Raw genomic sequence first — 22244 nt, 5'->3', positions numbered from 1 at the left:
TGGAGCGGGGGGCGCCATTCCGCTGACCAGTAGGCTGCCAACCTCTGCTTTAGGAAGGCTACATAGAAATAGGGAACAGTATAGCAAGGTACTAATTTGTATGCACTTGTCACTTTATTGTTGTGTTTTTAAGCTCACTTCTTTTTTGCACATTCTATTTTTGCCTACCTCAATATTAATCCTCGAACGGCAATCCCTATAGACTCCTTTCTATGTCTGTTTAAATGGGTGACCATGTGATTCACCAACATAGGGATATCTAGGAGATTGAGGGACAGCCACCGAGGAGCGGGGGCATCATTTTCGTATTGTGTTTAGGGTGCCAATCTCCGCTGATAGGTAGGCATGTGAAAATAGGTAACAAATATATAGGGTGTTGGTAGCCAGCATAGTTGTTTGGTCTATGTATGGTAGTGTCCTAAATTTTAGGCATAATAAAAGTTAAGTTTTATCTTAATATCTGTCTTCCATGTTGATAATTTTGACTTTTTGACCTTATAAGTACATTTGGATATATTTTCTTAATTTGAAGAACAAATAAAATCCAGTCCATCAGAAACATCAAGATGGCAATATGAACTAATCTTTCCCTGTAACACATGAAGCTCAAGGAAACAACAGAGGCATGTCATGTCTTACCGTAACATCAGGGAGATTTCGGGCATGCAGCTCACTCAGAAGTGAGGTAATATGCATGTTCTCTAAGATATGGAGCAGATCATCCTGGAAATACGCGTGTATCATCCGCAGAGCATGATCTTCATACTGACAAAGCTGCTGGTGAAACTCCTGAAGGAGACACAAGAATGAAATCTCCTAGAATCTGCAGAAGATGGACGGTGTTTTATGTAAAATATTCCTGTCCTTCCTGTCGTTTGACAGGATCCAATAATGAGGACTCCATAACTCTTTGTAATTTATGTAATTTACATGTGTAAATAGGATGTATTCACATGAGAGACAGACCATTCAGTTGTGAGAAGGGCAGGGGAGTGTTCCTCTAATGGAGAAATTGTCCTGTCCTGCATGACGCAAACAACTAGAGTAGAGCAAAAAGATTTGTCCTGTGAGCCTCCTCCTGTTTGCCACCATGCTCAGTGCTTCGGTGTTGAGGCTCACCTGCTGAGGTGGATACTCTAAGCTTGAGGTCCAGGTGGGCACATGGATCTTGGGAGTTGATGCAGCAGCTAGATGACACGTGTGGAGCGAGGACTCTACCCACTGGAGGCCACACACAAGTGAAATAATGACACTGGAAAGTCCAAACCAACGCAGGCAGATGCAGGCCAGGAGTAGATTGAGATCCACAAAAAAACCAAACAGGACAAAGTCTGTTACGCCCAACGGTGGTGCAGTGCCCCAGAGTCCTGGTCGTTGCAGTGATTCTTGAGTCATTCTTCCACCAGGGGGGAGTGATATTACGTCTGATGGCAATAAAGGAGATCTTCCTACCAGGTATCACAAACCATATACTACACTTCACACTCCATACCACCAGAGGGAGCCTTGCTCCTATCTACTAGGGCACTCCTTACAGAAGGGTAAAACTGGTGGGCTGGATAGAAAGTTAGAGAGATGCTGGCTGGGCTTTGCCCAGGCAACACCTGTCAGGCAGACGGGGAAAGGAGGAACATCTGAGCTGCAGACGGAGGGTCCCTGTCAGGGGTGGGATCCTGACAGAGGCCTAGCGAGACAGAAAGCTACGGAGCTGCGCCTGCCCCACGTGCGGCAGCATCCTAAGAAAGGACACGAAGAGAACTGTATTGTAGAAAGTGAGAAACGAAGTCACAGCACAAGGAGAAATCACCGGGAGGAGTTCTGCCCTGAAATAGGCTGCCTCCTTCTGAGGCGCGTAGCCGGTGGCCGGAACACTGAGGGAGTAATTACTCTAGGCATTACTTCAGAGACTGGCAGGACAGTCAATTCCAAGTTGGCTGCCCGACCTTAATACCTAAGAAGACACAGTGGCAAATTGTGGGGGTCGGGGCATCTCTAGGGTCCCTATAAACAAGCCTCAGGCCATCAGTCATACGGGTTTGTCCTATCCATACCATCTGGGGGACAGAGAGGAAGAAATAACATCTAGAACATCTACAAGAGTTGTGAGGACCTTACCGAGTTGCTCAGCAGGGAGGGACTACAACACACAGGCGCCAGTAGGAAGGCTACTGATTTCCACCTGGATAAGGGGACTCTGGATTTGCCTTCGGACCGGCCGGACTCTGCCTACCCTGTGGTCTGTACCCTGGACTGTGGATGCTGAAGTCTTCAGTAAAAGGTAAAGAGACTGCAACCTTGTGTCCTCGTTATTCTCTGCGCCTTACTTCGTCCACCATCACCATCTACACTTCTGGGAATCCCTGGGGATACACTTCACCTGTGGGAAGGTATACCATCTAGCTGCCATAACATCACCCCAGCGGACCCCTCACCACAGCGTCGGTCACCCTGATCGAATACCACAGGTGGGGTCACAAACTTCCCCTTTAAAGACCTTTCCCAAAACCTTAAAAACTCTTTCCCTTTATTGGACGCCCCTCAAAGGGCCACGGACCGGGTCGGGCCACCGTGACATCCCCGCAGAACACTGAAGGACCCGGTGCCGAGTACCCCATTGCCCTTAACGTGGGGGCGCTCCAGTGGCATACGTGGATTTGTGGACCAGCTGGCCCTGCCTAGGAAGGGGCGTAGCTAAGCGGCTACAAGGTGTTTACTGGAGCTCCTGATGGTGGAGACAGACTGGGCTTCAGGTAGCCGCCAAGTACCCCTCCTAGGCAGATCCCGGTACTGCAGCTCCAGGGGTCAGGTTCGCTGACACTAAGGACTAGGGCTCTGTTCAGACTAGTAAGTTTTGGCACCTCTACAGAATGGTTACTGACACGGATTCGGTCTACGTTCAGACTTGGCTGATTCAGATTATTATATCAATTAATGATCCAAAATATATAATGTGCTTATTAAGCTTAGAAATACCCGTCTGTAACACTATTTATCCTTATAGCAATTAGGAAGTGAACAGAATTAGCACAAATCCAAAAAATTCAAATAAGTAGACAATGTTTATTTAGATCAATACACAAACAATAAAATAAACCTATAGTAACCTCAGATGTGAGGGACATTAATAAGGCTACTGGCTCCTTTAAGCACACTGTTGAGTAAATAACAAATCTCTAATTGAGAGGAAGGCTCACCATATCATTTAAATAAAGTGCTCTGTGCTAATACCAGAATATTTGTCAACCCAAAACACAAATATTCCAATAATCAGGCAATAACATAGGCCTTTATCATGTATTAATGGGTATAACCACTCTCTGTGTTGTAGCCAATAGTCCATTAGGACCAAAAATGAACTAAAATAGGGAAAAAATTATATATCCTCATAATTATACTCACTATGTGTGTGGAGTCCTCTGCCTTGTCCTTGGTCACGTCATTCAAGTCATAAAGAATATCTTAGGCCAGGTTCACATTGCGTTAACAGCAGCCCGTTCAACACATGCGTTAACAGGCTGCTGTTAACACAAGTGCCGATGTGTCAGCGCGCTAGCGCAGATAGAGCTAGCAGATGCTCAATCTGCGCTAGCAGTGACCCCGAAACGCTGCAGCCCGCGTCCCAGGGTCCGTTACTCAATGACGGCACATCGCTAGCTCATTGTGGGCGTGCGCTAGCGATGCGTCCGACATTGTACTCAATGGCGGCGTTAACGGACTGCGTTACACCGCGTTATGCCGCGGTGTAACATAGTCCGTCTAACGTACGCCAGTAACGTAATGTGAACCCAGCCTTAATTGGCTTGTTATTGCTCAAAGGGTTCACTATATGGTGCAGATATATACAGGCACAAGGTCGTCCATGCTGCTCACTTCACAATGCAAAAGTGAGTGGCGCTGGAGAAACCCATAATATGACTCTACCCAGGAAATTACACAGCAGCTATAGGGCAGTATTCACCTATAGGAGCTATGTCCTATATGGAAATTGTGCAGTATTCACCAGATACAGTGATAATGTAGAAAGAAGCAAAGGCATCCTTACCATCCCTGGGAGTTCTGAAGCTTATTCCTCGGTCCTAGAAAATAGTACAATGAGCACAATTCCTGAAAATAAAATTATCACAGTGTACCTACACACAGAGATTTTTCGGGTCTAGTCGACTACAATAAAGAGTCAACTATTCTGCAAATGTGTCAGATAGTTTTCCCGGAGATTTTGGATGAGTTTTATGGTTCCTGAAGTGGTTTTAAAGTATTTTGGAAGAGTTTTTCTTGCGGCATTTCTTCTTTTTTTTTGCAGCTGCTGGTGCTCCTAGACTGTGACCAGCCTGTGTGGCCTAAGAAATTCTCTAAAGCTGGCGATCATAATCATGCCAACCCATGGAATAAATATATTTATAGTATTTGGTATTAAAAATGAGAAAAATCATGGCAAAGTTGAAGCTTTTTACTCAAATGAAAACTAAAATGCCTTCAGTAAAGAAAAAAAAAAAAAAAGAATTTTAACATTTGTAAAAAAATAAACCACTTTTTCCTGAAGGCCCAACAAGTCTCTGACTAAAACTGACCAGTGACTCAAAACTGCAGCCGTATCCGGTAAGTTCTGCCGTCACAGTGCTTAGAGGGTCAAAATAATCCTTTTTTTGTGCTGTTTTCTCCATTTTAAGTAAGGAGAAATGATGTACAAGGTTAAATAAGTTCTCGAGTTGTCGGAGAATCTCGTTCACACTTTGCGTTGGCGCTGCATGCGTCCTGGGTCACTGTATGGTAATATATCCGCCACCTGTCCAGCGAGGGGGCTGTAATGGGCGCAGCTAGAAGGAAGCCCCCACATGACTGCGTTGTCAAGAGGAGGAGTGGAGAGTTTTTAAAAGTAAATAAGTATTGTCCCGAGATTGGTGGGGTTATGAATGAGGGGGCGTTTTTGTTGGGACAAGGAGGCGGGGCTAAGGAAAAGTGCGGGAAGGGATCATTATTGCGGTGCCAGTGGAAGAGAGAAGACCTGCTGCCACAGCGTGACTTACCATGGCCAAAGGACAGCCTGGTCGCGCAGCTTCGGAGGGAGGCACGGTCCAGGAGGGCCGGATGGCTGGAGGAGCAGCTCACCGGGCTGCTCGGAGACAGCGGGAGCCGCGGCAGCAGGACCAGGAGGACGAGACCGCCCGAGAGATTGTCCCCCGACGTGACACCGCACGGCAGATGCAGGCCGCGGAGCCCCTCCTGGGTCCCTGCGGGGGCCGTGGGACGTGGTGCAGCAACCCCTCCCGCTCCCCCCTTCGGCAGGAATCCACCTGGCGGCTCTGCCGGCGCGAGTCGGCGGCGGGCGGCGAGGACTGTGCAGGCGCGGCCGGACGCCAGGGCCGCACCGGAAGTCAGGGCCGCACTGGGAGTGCGGCCTAGTCTCGGGCGCGACGGGGCTTCGGCGCCCGGGAGTGGATCCAGGACCCGCCGGGGAGCAGCGCAAGCGGCGGTGATGGTGCAAGGGAGGAGCCCAGTGGGGACAGCAGCGACGAGGAGCTCGGAGGCTGGTGGTACTGCAGCAGGCGCACCGAGACCACGTTCCCCTGGTGCACCTGGCTCGGGAACAGGTCGGCAGAGCAGAGTGACGGGCAGGCCGAATGCAGCATTTCGGCAGGGCTCAGGACGCGGTCGCGCCGCGAGAGCAGCAGCCAGCGGGGCCAGTCCGGCTGAAGGGCGCAGAGGACCTCCGGAGGTTGACAGGTCTAGATCCAGCAGGAGGTCTGTTGTGAATTCCATTCTCGGGCTCCCTCCTGTGGTCGTGAATGGTACTTTGGTGAGTTCTGTCCTTGGACACCCTCTGGTGGCTTTAAGTGGAACTGCTGATCTTTGAGGTTGGCTTTCTCAGCTGCCCTCGTTTATTGCTGCTGCTGGCTTCCCTATTTAACTCTGCCCAGGTCGTTAGTTCATGCCAGCTGTCAATGTCTCAGTACTGGTTCAGATCTCTCTTGGATTTCTCAGATGACCTGTCTACTCCAGCAGAAGCTAAGTCCTCGCTAGTCCATTTGCTGTTTATTGGTTTTTGAATATATTTCTCAGTACATGCTATGTTTCTAGTCCAGCTTGCTATTATGATATTTCCTTGCTAGCTGGAAGCTCTGGGGGTGCAGAGCTGCACCTCCACACCGTTAGTCGGTGTGGAGGTCTCTTTGCACACTCTGCGTGGTTTTTGTAGTTTTTAATACTGACCGCATAGTTCTTTTTCCTATCCTCTGTCTGTCTAGAGACGATTCGGCCTCCTTTGCTAAAATCTGTTTCATTCCTGTGTTTGTTACTTCCTCTTAACTCACAGTCAATATTTGTGGGGGGCTACCTTTACTTTGGGGAATTTCTCTGAGGCAAGGTAGGCTGCTATTTCTATCTTTAGGCTGTGAAGAGGCGTCTAGGGAGAGTTAGGTACGCTCCACGGCTATTTCTAGTGTGTGTGATAGGATTAGGGATTGCGGTCAGTAGAGTTACCACTTCCTCAGAGCTTGTCCCAGGTTTTTCCATTTTAACCATCAGGTCATTTTGGGTGCTCCTAACCACCAGGTCCATAACAGTACAGCTGGTCAACAAAGTGTAAATGCATCTCAAAAGAGGGAAAAGAGAAGTTCTGAGTCAATTTTTTTTTCTTTGCTGCTTGTTTTGTCTTTCTTTTCCCCTTAACCTCTGGGTGGTTCAGGACTCAGGTGTAGATATGGATATTCAGGGTTTGTCCTCTTGTGTGGATCAACTCGCTGTTAGGGTACAGAGTATTCAAGATTATGTAGTTCAGAATCCGATGTTAGAGCCTAGAATTCCAATTCCTGATTTGTTTTCTGGGGATAGATCTAAATTTTTGAATTTCAAAAAAAATTGCAGACTGTTTCTTGCTGTGAAACCCCGCTCTTCTGGTGACCCCATTCAGCAAGTAAAGATTGTTATTTCTTTGTTGCGTGGTGACCCGCAAGACTGGGCATTCTCCCTTGAGCCAGGAAATCCTGCATTGCTTAATGTAGATGCATTTTTTCTAGCGCTTGGATTGCTTTATGACGAACCTAATTCTGTGGATCAGGCAGAAAAGATCTTGCTGACTCTATGTCAGGGTCAGGATGAAGCAGAAGTATATTGCCAGAAGTTTAGAAAGTGGTCTGTGCTTACACAATGGAACGAGTGTGCCCTGGCAGCAATTTTCAGAAAGGGTCTTTCTGAAGCCCTTAAAGATGTTATGGTGGGGTTCCCCACGCCTGCTGGTCTGAATGAATCAATGTCTTTGGCCATTCAGATTGATCGGCGTTTGCGCGAGCGCAAAGTTGTGCACCATTTGGCGGTGTCCTCTGAGCAAAGGCCTGAGCCTATGCAATGTGATAGGACTTTGACCAGAGCTGAACGGCAAGAACACAGACGTCAGAATGGGCTGTGTTTTTACTGTGGTGACTCTTCTCATGCTATCTCTGATTGTCCTAAGCGCACTAAGAGGTTCGCTGAGTCTGTCACCATTAGTACTGTGCAGCCTAAATTTCTCTTATCTGTTACTCTGATTTGCTCATTGTCGTCCTACTCTGTTATGGCATTTGTGGATTCGGGCGCTGCTCTGAATTTGATGGACTTGGAGTTTGCCAGGCGCTGTGGTTTTTTCTTGGAGCCTTTGCAGATTCCTATTCCCTTAAGGGGGATTGATGCTACGCCATTGGCCAAGAATAAACCTCAGTACTGGACTCAGCTGACCATGTGCATGGCTCCTGCACATCAGGAAAATATTCGCTTTTTGGTGTTGCATAATTTGCATGATGTTGTCGTGTTGGGTTTGCCATGGTTACAGGTTCATAATCCAGTACTGGATTGGAAATCAATGTCTGTGTCTAGTTGGGGTTGTCAAGGGATACATACTGATGTTCCTTTGATGTCAATTTCTTCTTCCACTCCTTCTGAAATTCCTGAGTTTTTGTCGGATTACCAGGATGTATTTGATGAGCCCAAGTCCAGTGCCCTACCTCCTCATAGGGACTGTGATTGCGCTATTAATTTGATTCCTGGTAGTAAGTTCCCTAAGGGCCGACTGTTTAATTTATCTGTGCCAGAACATGCCGCTATGCGGAGTTATGTAAAGGAGTCCTTGGAGAAAGGACATATTCACCCGTCTTCGTCACCGTTGGGAGCAGGGTTCTTTTTTGTGGCCAAGAAGGATGGCTCTCTGAGACCCTGTATAGATTACCGCCTTCTCAATAAAATCACAGTCAAATTTCAGTACCCTTTGCCTCTGTTGTCTGATTTGTTTGCTCGGATTAAGGGGGCTAGTTGGTTTACCAAGATTGACCTTCGAGGGGCGTATAATCTTGTGCGTATTAAACAGGGCGATGAATGGAAAACAGCATTTAATACGCCCGAGGGCCATTTTGAGTACCTGGTGATGCCATTCGGGCTTTCTAATGCCCCATCTGTGTTTCAGTCCTTTATGCACGACATCTTCCGGAAGTATCTGGATAGGTTCATGATTGTATATTTGGATGATATTTTGGTCTTTTCGGATGATTGGGAGTCTCATGTAAGGCAGGTCAGGATGGTGTTCCAGGTCCTTCGTGCTAATGCGTTGTTTGTGAAGGGGTCTAAATGCCTCTTTGGAGTTCAGAAGGTTTCCTTTTTGGGCTTCATTTTTTCCCCTTCTACTATCGAGATGGACCCTGTTAAAGTTCAGGCCATTTATGATTGGACTCAACCTACATCTGTGAAGAGTCTTCAGAAGTTCCTGGGCTTTGCTAATTTTTACCATCGCTTCATCGCTAATTTTTCTAGTGTGGTTAAGCCTTTGACTGATTTGACAAAGAAAGGCGCTGATGTGGTGAACTGGTCCCCTGCGGCCGTTGAGGCTTTTCAGGAGCTTAAACGTCGTTTTACTTTGGCCCCTGTGTTGCGTCAGCCAGATGTTTTGCTCCCTTTTCAGGTCGAGGTTGATGCTTCTGAGATTGGGGCAGGGGCTGTTTTGTCTCAGAGAAGTTCTGATGGCTCTTTGATGAAGCCGTGTGCTTTCTTTTCTACAAAGTTTTCGCCTGCTGAGCGTAATTATGATGTCGGCAATCGGGAGTTGTTGGCTATGAAGTGGGCATTCGAGGAGTGGCGACATTGGCTTGAGGGAGCTAAACATCGCGTGGTGGTCTTGACTGATCACAAGAATCTGACTTACCTCGAGTCCGCCAAGAGGTTGAATCCTAGACAGGCTCGATGGTCACTGTTTTTCTCCCGTTTCGATTTTGTGGTCTCATACCTTCCGGGATCTAAGAATGTGAAGGCTGATGCCCTTTCTAGGAGTTTTTTGCCTGATTCTCCGGGAGTCTCCGAGCTGGCTGGTATTCTCAAAGAGGGGGTGATTTTGTCTGCCATCTCCCCTGATTTGCGGCGGGTGCTGCAGGAGTTTCAGGCTGATAGACCTGACCGCTGTCCAGTGGAGAAACTGTTTGTCCCTGATAGATGGACTAGTAGGGTTATTTCTGAGGTTCATTGTTCAGTATTGGCTGGTCATCCTGGGATTTTTGGTACCAGAGATTTGGTTGCTAGGTCCTTTTGGTGGCCTTCCTTGTCACGGGATGTGCGTTCTTTTGTGCAGTCCTGTGGGACTTGTGCTCGGTCCAAACCTTGCTGTTCTCGTGCCAGTGGGTTGCTTTTGCCTTTGCCTGTCCCAAAGAGGCCCTGGACGCATATTTCCATGGATTTCATTTCTGATCTTCCTGTCTCTCAAAGGATGTCTGTCATCTGGGTGGTTTGTGATCGGTTTTCTAAGATGGTCCATTTGGTACCCTTGCCTAAATTGCTTTCCTCCTCTGATTTGGTTCCATTATTTTTTCAGCATGTGGTTCGTTTGCATGGCATTCCGGAGAACATTGTGTCGGACAGAGGTTCCCAGTTTGTTTCTAGGTTTTGGCGGTCCTTTTGTGCTAAGATGGGCATTGATTTGTCTTTTTCTTCAGCGTTCCATCCTCAGACAAATGGCCAAACCGAACGAACTAATCAGACCTTGGAGACCTATCTGAGATGCTTTGTCTCTGCTGATCAGGATGATTGGGTGACCTTCTTGCCATTGGCCAAGTTCGCCCTTAATAATCGGGCTAGTTCTGCTACTTTGGTTTTGCCTTTTTTTTGTAATTCTGGTTTTCATCCTCATTTTTCTTCAGGGCAGGTTGAGCCTTCTGACTGTCCTGGTGTGGATTCTGTAGTGGACAGGTTGCAGCAAATTTGGACTCACGTGGTGGACAATTTGACGTTGTCTCAGGAGAAGGCGCAACGTTTTGCTAACCGCCGTCGCTGTGTTGGTCCCCGACTTCGTGTTGGGGATTTGGTTTGGTTGTCTTCTCGTTTTGTTCCTATGAAGGTTTCTTCTCCTAAGTTCAAGCCTCGTTTCATTGGTCCTTATAAGATTTCTGAAATTATCAATCCTGTGTCGTTCCGTTTGGCTCTTCCAGCTTCTTTTGCCATCCATAATGTGTTCCATAGGTCGTTGTTGCGGAGATATGTGGCGCCTATGGTTCCTTCCGTTGATCCTCCTGCTCCGGTGTTGGTTGAGGGGGAGTTGGAGTATGTGGTGGAGAAGATTTTAGATTCTCGTATTTCGAGACGGAAGCTTCAGTACCTGGTTAAATGGAAGGGCCATGGTCAGGAGGATAATTCCTGGGTTGTTGCCTCCGATGTCCATGCTGCCGATTTGGTTCGTGCCTTTCATTTGGCTCATCCTGATCGGCCTGGGGGCTCTGGTGAGGGTTCGGTGACCCCTCCTCAAGGGGGGGTACTGTTGTGAATTCCGTTCTCGGGCTCCCTCCTGTGGTCGTGAATGGTACTTTGGTGAGTTCTGTCCTTGGACACCCTCTGGTGGCTTTAAGTGGAACTGCTGATCTTTGAGGTTGGCTTTCTCAGCTGCCCTCGTTTATTGCTGCTGCTGGCTTCCCTATTTAACTCTGCCCAGGTCGTTAGTTCATGCCAGCTGTCAATGTCTCAGTACTGGTTCAGATCTCTCTTGGATTTCTCAGATGACCTGTCTACTCCAGCAGAAGCTAAGTCCTCGCTAGTCCATTTGCTGTTTATTGGTTTTTGAATATATTTCTCAGTACATGCTATGTTTCTAGTCCAGCTTGCTATTATGATATTTCCTTGCTAGCTGGAAGCTCTGGGGGTGCAGAGCTGCACCTCCACACCGTTAGTCGGTGTGGAAGTCTTTTTGCACACTCTGCGTGGTTTTTGTAGTTTTTAATACTGACCGCATAGTTCCTTTTCCTATCCTCTGTCTGTCTAGAGAAGATTCGGCCTCCTTTGCTAAAATCTGTTTCATTCCTGTGTTTGTTACTTCCTCTTTACTCACAGTCAATATTTGTGGGGGGCTACCTTTACTTTGGGGAATTTCTCTGAGGCAAGGTAGGCTGCTATTTCTATCTTTAGGGGTAGTTAGCTCTTAGGCTGTGAAGAGGCGTCTAGGGAGAGTTAGGTACGCTCCACGGCTATTTCTAGTGTGTGTGATAGGATTAGCGATTGTGGTCAGTAGAGTTACCACTTCCTCAGAGCTTGTCCCAGGTTTTTCCATTTTAACCATCAGGTCATTTTGAGTGCTCCTAACCACCAGGTCCATAACAGAGGTCAAGGGATCTGTCGGTTTCACCAGTCTCGGTCCCCCCTGCTGACGTGGAGGCCAAGGGCGCGGGCCTGGGGCAGCAGAGTGGCAGCGACGACTCCGGGTCCGGGAGCGATCATCGAGACGATGGAGAGCGGCGGGATTCAGGAGGCATGGCTGGTGGCGACACAGCACCCGCGCAGCCTTGTGAGTATATGTCTAGTCTTTTTCCGGTGCCGGGTGTGGCGGGGGTTAGTGGAGTGGGGAGGGGATGGTAGCTCAGGATTTCCGGGCGTTAGAGAGCTTTTGGCGGGTATGTCGCATATTTTGAGGAGATTGGATGGTGGGGTGGTGGATAGTGTGGGAGCATCGCTGCAGGGGCTTGGTTGACGGATTCTGGTAGCGGAGCGGGGGGGCGGGCGAGATAGCGAGGTCTGGTGGCGTGCCACCGGCCCCAGCGGCTGGGGTGTCGGTGTCGGTTCAAACTGAAACAGGGAAGAGTGATGCGGTGAAATTAGACGATAGGGCAAAAGGGGAGGTCTACGTGTGTTTTGAGGGTCCGCTGGGGGCCTATTTGAAGAAAGAGGTGAAAGAAAAAAAATTTGGAAAGATGAGTACGTGGAGATTTTCTTTCTCCTTCCTTTGGAAAAGTTTAACTTGGACAAAGGAAAGAAAGATGATAGCAAAAAGGAAGAGGAGGAAAAGAGACGTTGGCGCCTAATTCCTCAGACGTTTGTAAACTGGTAGCAGGCTTTTGCTATTATGGCAAGTGTTATAGGAGAGAAATTCCCAGAAAATTTCTCGGGTCTTTTTTGTTATTTTGATGCCATTGGGGAAGCACATCGTACGTATGGGGGCCAGGCTTTGCTGCGCTACGATGAGCAGTTTAGGCAGCGGAAGGCGGTCAGGCCTGAGATTAAATGGGATCAAAAGGACATTGGATTGTGGTTGAAGGTGATGGCCCCGGTGCGGTATGGGCAGTCCTTTCAGGCGGGCGGGGGGGGGTGTAGCAGTCAGCAGTCAGGACAAGGGGGAGGAGGACAGGGGTCACAGGATGCAAAAGAGAAAACGTGTACGTGTTGGCAATTTAATGACGGCCAGTGCAAGTATGGCAATACCTGCAAGTTCAAACACGTATGCTCCCATTGTAACGGGGCCTCGCATGGGGCATCTAAGTGTTTTAAAAAATCGAGGGGCAAGCCACCAGTGGGTGGCGGCCAAGGGGGTGACGCCAGTGAGGCTTCAAAAGATGGCCCCCTATCTAAATAGATACCCGGACCGTCTAAAGGCGGAGGTTATTAGGGACGGTTTTCTTGAAGGTTTTAGGATTCCTCACCCGACTCATGCAGTCCCCTTTTCTACGAAAAATTTGAGGTCGGCAAGTTTGCATGCTGATGTTGTTAAGGCTAAGTTGGCGACAGAGGTCGAGTTGGGAAGAATGGTGGGGCCGTTTAGTTCGTTGCCCATGGAAGGGGTAATTGTTTCCCCATTGGGAGTGGTACCCAAGAAGGAGCCGAATAAGATTCATCTAATTCAGCATCTGTCATATCCCAAGGGATGCTCTGTGAATGATGGGATCGCTGAGGAATTGTGCTCCGTTGTATAAACGTCATTTGACGCGGCAGTGCAATGGGTGCGTAGGTACGGGGCCAGGGCCGTATTTAGAGTTTCTCATTTTCGGAGCGACCTGTGTCTTTATCCTGCTGTAATTCTTTAGCTGTACTTGCTGACCCACCAGCATTACACCACTGGGCAGGGCCATATTTAGAGTTTCTGCTGCCCTAGGCACTTTTAGTGCTGCCTCCCCCTTTGGTTAGTATGACACTATCGGCAGTGACTTTGGCAAGAATCGCTGATGTGAAAGTCGCCTTTTGCAGTGGATCAGGCAGTTTTTCTGCATGTGCCGTGTAACGGATCACTTACGGCAACACTGCGTTCGGCTTCATTCATTCCCTATGGGATTTGCGGCAGTTGCCTTGATCTTGCAAATGCGGTACCATACCCCCCAACATTGGAAGAAAGGAAAGAGGTATAAAGTTTGCGGTGCGCGTAGTGCGCCGCGGCAAATTTTAGGCCACGCCTCTGACCACACCCATTTCACAACTAGTCACACCCATATCCACGTCCCAACTACACCCATTTAGCACTGCTGATCACACTGTTTTATATACAATAATTATAAACAAAAAAAATATGGCCACAGACAGTGCTCCATACTGTATAATGGCCACACATGATGCTCCATACTGTATAGCGGGGAGCGGGGGGGCGGTCGGTCGGGAGATGACCCAGTACTTATTTAAAAAAAGCTAAACCTTGCTCAGTTGCCGCCCCCTGCATTGTCCCCGCCCTAGGCACGTGCCCTCAAGTGCCTAGTGGCAAATACGGCCCTGTATGTGGCCGGGGCCTTGCTGGCGAAGACAGACATCAAGTCAGCTTTTAGGCTCCTGCCAGTGTACCCGGAGAGCATTCCTTTATTAGGTTGTTGGTGGGACGGAGGTTTTTAATTAGACAGGTGTTTGCCTATGGGCTGTTCGATTTCTTGTTCGTTGTTCGAGACTTTTAGTACTTTTCTGGAATGGGTTGTTAGAGACGTGGCTGATGTTCCTTCGGTCATTCATTACTTGGATGATTTTTTGTTTGTAGGACCACCGGATTCTGCGGTATGTGGAAATTTACTGGCTTCCATGGAATGGGTGGCTGGACATTTCAGTGTTCCTTTGGCGCAGGATAAAACTGAAGGCCCCTGCACGGTTTTGAGTTTTCTAGGGATACTTTCGGGAAAAATGGAGTGCAGGTTGCCGGACAAGTTGTTGCTGCTTAAGCAGGAGGTGTTCCGGTTTGGAAAATTGCGAAAAACAACATTGCAGGAGTTGCAGTCGTTGCTTGGCCGCCTGAATTTTGCGTGCCGTATTATGCCGATGGGCAGGATTTTTTGCCGCAGATTGTCCAGGGCTACGGCGGGGGTCCGGGCAGCTCATCATTTTATCCATTTGAGTAAAGAGCATAAGGAGGATTTGCTCGTTTGGCAGCGTTTCTTGGAAAATTATAACGGCATCTTTTGCTGGTGTACTGACGGTTTGGTCAGACATTGTGCCATGGCGGATGTGGCGGGAGGCTCGTTCTCATAAAGGGATTAATAGGGCCAGGGTGAAGCTGAATAGGGCGGTGGCGAGCTTTGTGTCTCGGAACGGGGGTATTGCCGTGAGACATTTTGAACTGGAGTCCAGAATCGGTAATTTTTGGAGGGATGACGGAGTGCATCTCAATGACATAGGTTTGGATTTGTGGGCGCTCGGTTTACAGGAAGGAGTCGAAAGAGCTATGGCGGTGGTGGGGCACTCACGAGCCTGAGGTGGTCAGGGCTGTTCGTGTATGGCAGGGGGTGGGGTTCTTGGAGTTGGTGATGATGCTTATGGGGTTGATCTGGCTTTTGTTACGGGCTCTGGACGGGGAGTTTACCTCGGGAGCTTTGGGGTTTGTTTGCCCGAAACAGGTTACATGGTGCCCTCGAGCTGGTGGTTACGGCTGAGGGTAAAAAAGTGTTTTTTGGTTTAAAATTTTGTGGTGGCTTTCTGCCTATTGTGAGCCAGATTTTTTAGCTCCAAGAACCCTCCCCTCAAGGTTTTTACATTTACAATGGTATACATGTTGTTATTCATGTAATTGTTTGTTTAATAAAAATGGCCGCTGTGGCCAAATTATCCAAAGAAATGAATGTGTTTCATTTTAATTTCAATGGTGGGCAAGCGGAGTTTTTTAGGGCAGGGTAGTTGGCGGAAGATTAATTACGAAAGGACCCAGTATTTCGATACGTGGTCATGTCTTTTGTGTCTACAGTGAAAAGAAACGGTGTGAACGTGGCCTAATTTGGATCTGTCTGGAAGTTTGTGACCCAATCGGTGTAATACCACCCACAGTAAAAACAAACGACCCATTTGTATATGCAACAGAGAAGAAGGTCTTACCTGGACGCCGAGCTCAGCGTGTACAAAGAGAAGTGAAAAACGAAGCGGGTACAAAGGAAAGACAAACTGGACAAGCAACATTCTAGACGCTCCTTAGTGGTTTAACCCTGGGAGTTATACAGACATATTCTGTGTTTTTCACCCAATAACTTTTTATATGTTTATTACAAGGGGAGTGGCAGTCATGCGTGCTTATCTCCAGCACAAGAAAGCGTGACAAAAACAAAAAATAATCAATCCTGGAAAACTATTACTTCAGGGAATATACTGTAAGCGTAAAATCAGCCTTGTAAACCACCACACTGATGTGCCTGCTGATATGTCCACTATATAAATATGTAAAAAAAACATTTCACATACTTTCCGAGGCGCCTTGAAAAGCTGCCATGATTTCACATTACTGAGCTGCTGTGTCTGACCAGAAGGCGATGATCCAGATATTTACTGATTATCTGTTATCGGAGGATTATGGCGGAGAAGTATAAAGACCCTGCCAGAGATAAGAAACTGGTACAATATCCAGAAATGGTCAGATGACGTTTTAATTTCTTAGTTGATGAAATGATATCTGATCTAAGTACATAAGTGAGGATGGGGATTAGTAGGGCTGGAGAACTATGGATTCATCTCAGCTAATTGCTATCACCCGTCCTTTGTCCCAGGGGGAGAGAATCCCCATTGGCGCTGCTGCTTTGGACTTAAAAAACAAATTTACCTTAATAAAGGACGCTATGTTATTTTGTGGGGGCTTGAAGTATCCATCCATCAAATGAGGTTTACTGTGGATAAATGTAAAGTTCTGCCTATGTCTACTATTATTTTACATAAATCGTATGTCGGGGGGCTGAATTAAACAGGATGTATAGATAACAGCACGCGGTATCAAACAGACACACCAATAAGTACATAGTGTACTATTTTATTTACTCCTACACAATAGCACGGATGTAAAAGTCTATGTAAAACAAAGAACAAGCCTCGAGAATTCCCACTCTGCAACGTTATGGGGGTCTCCATTTTGTGGCTGTGTTGCTGCCGTTCTTTCCACTTCTGCACAGGTGATGGAATATTTAAAAGGGAAGAAATTTCATGATTTGACTTGTTACACCAGGACCTCCTATTACTATTTAGCTTTACAGCACTCCATCCGCTGCTTAGCATTGTGCTTGGTGATGTAAGGCTGGCATGCAGCTGCTCTGCCATTGTACGCCATGCAGTGATGAAGCTCCTGGAGGGGGAAAGAATGTATTTTAATGAAGATTCCCCTAGGTGCAAGGTTTTATACATCTGTGGCAATGGGGCGTAATGAAAAACCTGAATGAAATGATTAAGTCGTGTGTCCCATTACTTTTCTCCAGGTAGTAAATATACTGAGAAGAATGATTATTCTAATCCCCACCTTGTCTTCACTTTGCGTCTGTTGTCACATCTGAGGAATTATCGGAGCCGTCGCTCTCACACCCCAATTATACCATATACTATGTAACCTTTAGGGTGGTAACCACTTTCTATTGTGTTGAGAACAGGTTCTGAGATGGCAACCTCTCTTCTCCACGATGATAGGATCTATCACAATACCTCGTACATTCGGGACACTTTGGTTTCCTCTGTTTGAATTTCGAAGTTATATCATTTTTCTACAGGGACATCAATTTTGGGTTTCCGTGCAGTCACCAGTCAAATCGCCACATGCGGATGCATCGGCATACAACGCATGTCCCTGCATACCCAATGTTAAAGATAGGTACGCAGGGCAACGCAGGACGCATGGAGAAGTAGGCAGGGCTTCAAGGAGCAAGAAGGGAGGATGTAAGCTGCCATTCGCAGCCCTCGAGACCGCAAATGTGAAACTAGCCTTACTGTGTGTGGCTGTGGGATATCATACTGTATAGAGGTCATTAACGGGTAACATAGTGGGTGGGAACACTGAGTTTCACACTTTCTGTGTGGGTGCACAAAAAAGTAAGTAGGTGTGAAAGAGTAGAAAATTGCTTTGTGCATTAACCCAGTAGAGAGGGAGAAGTGTAGAAGAATCATTATGGCTGTTTAACCCTCTAAATGCCACGACCAATAGCAATTACAGCATACAGCATTTAGAAGGCTAGGAGAAGGATTGCATAAAAGTGCGGGCGACCATAGTTTTGTGCACTTCTGAAAAGAATAACATTGCGGAACAGAGGCCAGACGGAGTCCACAGTAAGTCTGTTGCCTCATAATAGTGAGTGGATCGATCTGAGGTTTCATCTGAATCACGTCACTCTGAGATTTAGATGGAAACCCCAAAATAAGTGCTCAGTGCAGGATAAATGTGATCCAAAATGCCACCAATAACCACCAATAAAAGCTTCAATCCAACCCACAAAAACAAGTTCCCATTTAGCCTGTTAACAAAAATATAGGGGGCTTCATGTTACTGGTAGCACAAAGGCTCTGGAAAAGTGACATTGCTCCCACCAAAAGAAATCCAGTGATCTCTACTCTCCCAGATCCAAATGCCCCCCACCTCCCTCCTGAGCCCCAGTGTGTCTACACCAGGGGTGTCAAACTGCATTCCTCGAGGGCCTCAAACCATGCGTGTTTTCAAGATTTCCTTCTCATTGCACAAGGTGCTGGAATCATTCTGTGCAGGTGATTAAATGATCACCTGTGCAATACAAGGAAATCCTGAAATCATGACCTGTTTGCAGCCCTTGAGGAATGCAGTTTGACACCCCTGGTCTACACCACAGGTAGTATCCACATGTTTGGCATTTCTGTAGTGAGGAAAGCCCACTTAGTTTTGTCCGGACCATTTTGGGGGTTTTGTGTGAAATTTTGTCCAATTTGCCTTTTTTCCTCTGTGTTTTGTGTTGTTCCAACGAACATAAAGGAAATAAACATGTGTATAACAAAACGTGTAATTGAAATAATTTTCAGAGAGAAATACTACATTTTTCTGGAACAATTTCAAGGGTGCCCACACTTTCGGCAATGACTATGTGGTATTGCCACATTCAGATGAAATTGTGTAACAAATTATGGTGCCTTCTTTCCCATTTCCCCTTGTGTAAAATTAAATATCAGGAGCTAAAACTATATTTTAGTGGTAAAAATTTCATTATTATTTCTTCACCAACCAATGGTATAACTCAGTGACACTCCTGTGGTGTCAATATCCTCACTACATCACTAGGTGGATTCACTGAGGGGTGCAGCTTGTAAAATGGGGCCACTGTGTTTTTTATGTTCTGGCATCTTAGGGGCTCTACCAATGTGACATGGTACCAGCAAACCATTCCAGCAAAATCTGCATTTCAATATGGCACACCTTCATTGTGCATGAAAAGTAGTTTCCGACCACATGTAGTATATTGGTGTAGTATGTAGTATTTTATTACTACCACACTTTCCTTCCTCGCCATCACCGAAACCTGGCTCACCCCTTCTGACACAGCCTCTCCTGCTGCACTTTGGTATGGTGGCTTCCACCTTTCTCACACACCCCGCCCCAGCAGCAAGCATGGCGGAGGAGTTGGTTTTCTCCTGTCAGATAACTGCTCCTTAACCCCAATCCCACTGCCACCCTCTGTTACCCTCCCTTCCTTTGAGGTGCACTCTGCGCATCTATGCCCCCACCAACCTCCAACTGGCTGTCATTTACCGCCCCCCAGGGCCAGCCACCACCTTCTTTGACCACTTCACCACTTGGCTACTTAATTTCCTTTCTGCGGACATCCCCACTATCATCATGGGTGACTTCAACATCCCCATTGACACTTCCCTCTCAACTGCCACTAAACTTCTATCTCTCACTTCCTCCTTCGCCCTCACTCAATGGTCTTCTGCAGCCACTCACAAAGATGGTCACACACTGGACCTCATATTCACTCGCCTCTACTCCCTATCTAACCTCTCTAACTCACCTCTTCCTCTTTCTGACCACAATCTACTCACATTCTCTTCCCTCTCCACTCCTTGTCTACAATCCCCACCCCACAAACTTGCACACCCTCGCAGAAATCTTAAACACCTTGATCTACATTCACTCTCTGAATCCGTCCTCCCTCTCACAGACATAAGTTCCCTACACAATGCGGATGATGCTGCTGCTCTATATAACACCACAATAGCTGCAGCTTTGGAATCTCTTGCCCCTCTCACACATACCAAAGCTCACAAAATCAACAGACAACCCTGGCACACCAGCCTGACCAAAGAACTGAGGCGAGCTTCCAGGGCTGCAGAGCGGAGATGGAAAAGATCCCACTCTAACAAGCACTTTATCGCATTCAAACAGTCCCTCACTACTTTCAAGACCTCACTCACCACAGCTAAACAAACCTACTTCTCATCTCTCATATCCTCCCTGTCTCACAACCCTAAACAGTTATTCAACACCTTCAACTCTCTCCTCTGTCCCCCAGCACCTCCGCCCTCTCCACTCATCTCAGCTGAAGACTTTGCCTCATTTTTCAAGAAGAAGATACAGAACATCAGAGACAGTTTTAGTCGACAATCCCCAGAGCCCTTCCTCCCAACTACCCAGCCCTCCACCTCCAAAACCAACTTCTCCACTATTACAGTGTAGCGAACTAAAGGAAACAAGAGTGGACCCTCTGGACCGTGGGGGACCTACCCCTGGGCGAGCGGCCTAGGTGAGAACGACCCCTATACAGGGACCGCAAGGAGCAAGCCCAGAGGTCACTTACCCACGGTGAGATACCAGGAGGGACGGCTCCAGGAAGAGAGACAAAAGAAGGCTGGATACTGGAGAGGAACACGGGAAGCTGCGGCAAAACCTGGAGAACTGGGAGGCCGGAAACGGAGCGAGCACTGAGGGAGAAAACAGAACAAAAGCATAGATAAACAACAGGAACAGAAAAGTAACAACCAGGGAGGATGAGGAACTGCAGGGAAGGTAGCACGGACAAGAACGGAGTGCGAATACCGAGCAGGGAAACTACAGAGGGCCAGACGCAATAGCAGAGGTGCTAAAACAATCAGGCACCAGGAAGCAGGAGAGACTTCCTTTTAAAGTAGGGGCAGGAAGGGGATTGGGTAAGAAAGGACGAGTTCAGGGAGGAGTAACAGAGACGCTGAGCCTGCGACCCTGAGAGAGGTTAGAGCGCCTGCGCAAAGAAGGAATACCTGCTGAGGACCTGGCCACCGGAAGTGCTGGGGAAACAGAGGAGCGACCAGGACCGGAAATGGATTGCCGGGGACGAGAGGAAGCAGGCGCCGGAGCAGAGCGGTGAGGGCGGTGGGACCCGGGCAGTACAGCGGTGGAGCGAGGACGCAGGAGCGCAGCGCTGGAGACAGAGCGGTGAGGACGGCGCCGCAGGAGTGCAGCGGTGGATCGAGGACGCAGGAGCGCAGCGCTAGGGTCAGAGCGGTGAGAGCGGCGCCGCAGGAGAGCGGCGTCTGTAACAGTGCCCCCCTTCTTACGCCCCCCTTTACGAAGAGTAGCAAAAAATTTATTAAGAATACGAGGAGCATCAATGTTCTCCAAGGGTTCCCAGGACCTCTCCTCCGGACCAAAACCCTTCCAGTCCACCAGAAAAAACTCTTTTCCCCGAACTTTTTTAACAGCCAAAATATCCTTAACCTCAAAAATATTGTCGGAGCTGACTGGTAGAGAAGAGGAACAAGAGGGGGAATGAAAATGGTTAAAGACGGCTGGTTTGAGAAGAGAGACATGAAACGTATTGGGTATACGAAATGAGGCAGGCAATTTCAGCTTGTAGGCGACTTCGTTGACTCGACGTACAATTTCAAAAGGACCGATGAAACGTGGACCTAGCTTGTAGGAAGGAATCTTGAGTCTGATGAATCTTGAAGAAAGCCAAACCTTATCACCTGGGAAAAAAGGAGGAGAATCTAAACGCCTCTTGTCTGCTTGTCTCTTCATTCTAGACGAAGCTTGGTTTAACGTCTCTTTGACCTCGTCCCAGATGGAAGAAAACTCGAGAGCCATAGAATCGGCTGCAGGAACATCGGAGGCAGGAGAGACCGGTAGAGGAACACCAGGATGCTGTCCAAAAACAATAAAAAACGGAGATTTTGCAGAAGATTCGCTGGAATGGTTGTTATAGGCAAACTCCGCCCAAGGAAGCAGTTTGACCCAGTCATCATGGTGAGCATTAGAAAAATGCCGAAGATAAACAGCCAAAGTCTGGTTGGTACGTTCTGCCTGGCCGTTAGTTTGAGGGTGATACGAGGAAGAGAAGTCCAGATTCACCTTTAAAAGTTTGCACAAGGCTCTCCAAAAACGGGAAGTAAATTGAACGCCTCTATCAGACACGATGTGCTGAGGTAGACCATGAAATTTGAAGATGTTAAGAATAAAAATATTTGCCAACTCAGGAGCTGAAGGTAAACCGGACAAAGGAACGAAGTGAGCCATCTTAGAGAATCTGTCCACAACGACGAGGATGACCGTACAGGCGGAAGAGCAGGGAAGATCGGTGATGAAGTCCATTGCAATGTGTTGCCATGGTGCGGACGGAACTGGGAGAGGATGCAGATTTCCAAGCGGTAGTCGTCTAGGTACCTTGTTTCTGGCACAAGAAGGACAAGAGGCTACGAAGTCCTTCACGTCTTGACGTAAGGTAGGCCACCAATAGTACCGTGAAATGAGAAGAAAAGTCTTTCTCGTACCAGCATGACCAGCCAGTTTGGAGGAATGACCCCAAGATAAGACCCTCCTAGTGTCAACATCCAAGACAAGA

General features: G+C 47.6%; 1 protein-coding gene and 1 long non-coding RNA gene across 2 annotated transcripts in view; both read right to left on the bottom strand.

Annotated features, from left to right (window-relative positions):
• Positions 1-15647, bottom strand: part of LOC143771136 (NACHT, LRR and PYD domains-containing protein 3-like) — a 102510-nt gene extending 86863 nt beyond the window's left edge. Inside the window, exons 1-3 of the mRNA XM_077260555.1 lie at positions 15538-15647; positions 4043-4076; positions 640-789 (exon numbers count right to left, since the gene is read on the bottom strand). Of these exons, the coding sequence (XP_077116670.1) occupies positions 640-789; positions 4043-4045 (153 nt within the window). The 5' untranslated portion in view covers positions 4046-4076; positions 15538-15647. The remainder of the gene's footprint in view (positions 1-639; positions 790-4042; positions 4077-15537) is intronic.
• Positions 15648-16442: 795 nt separating this feature from the next.
• On the bottom strand, positions 16443-20352 carry LOC143809217 (uncharacterized). The gene is made up of 2 exons (XR_013222173.1): positions 20226-20352; positions 16443-16765 (listed from the first exon to the last, which is right to left on the bottom strand). It is a non-coding gene; the product is annotated as an uncharacterized LOC143809217 (long non-coding RNA).
• Positions 20353-22244: the final 1892 nt, after the last annotated feature.

This window comes from Ranitomeya variabilis, chromosome 1 (genome assembly GCF_051348905.1).
Source record: "Ranitomeya variabilis isolate aRanVar5 chromosome 1, aRanVar5.hap1, whole genome shotgun sequence".
NCBI classification, from domain to species: domain Eukaryota; kingdom Metazoa; phylum Chordata; class Amphibia; order Anura; family Dendrobatidae; genus Ranitomeya; species Ranitomeya variabilis.
The sequence above is the reverse complement of the archived record's forward strand: the minus strand, read 5'-3'. Positions and strand labels throughout refer to the sequence as shown.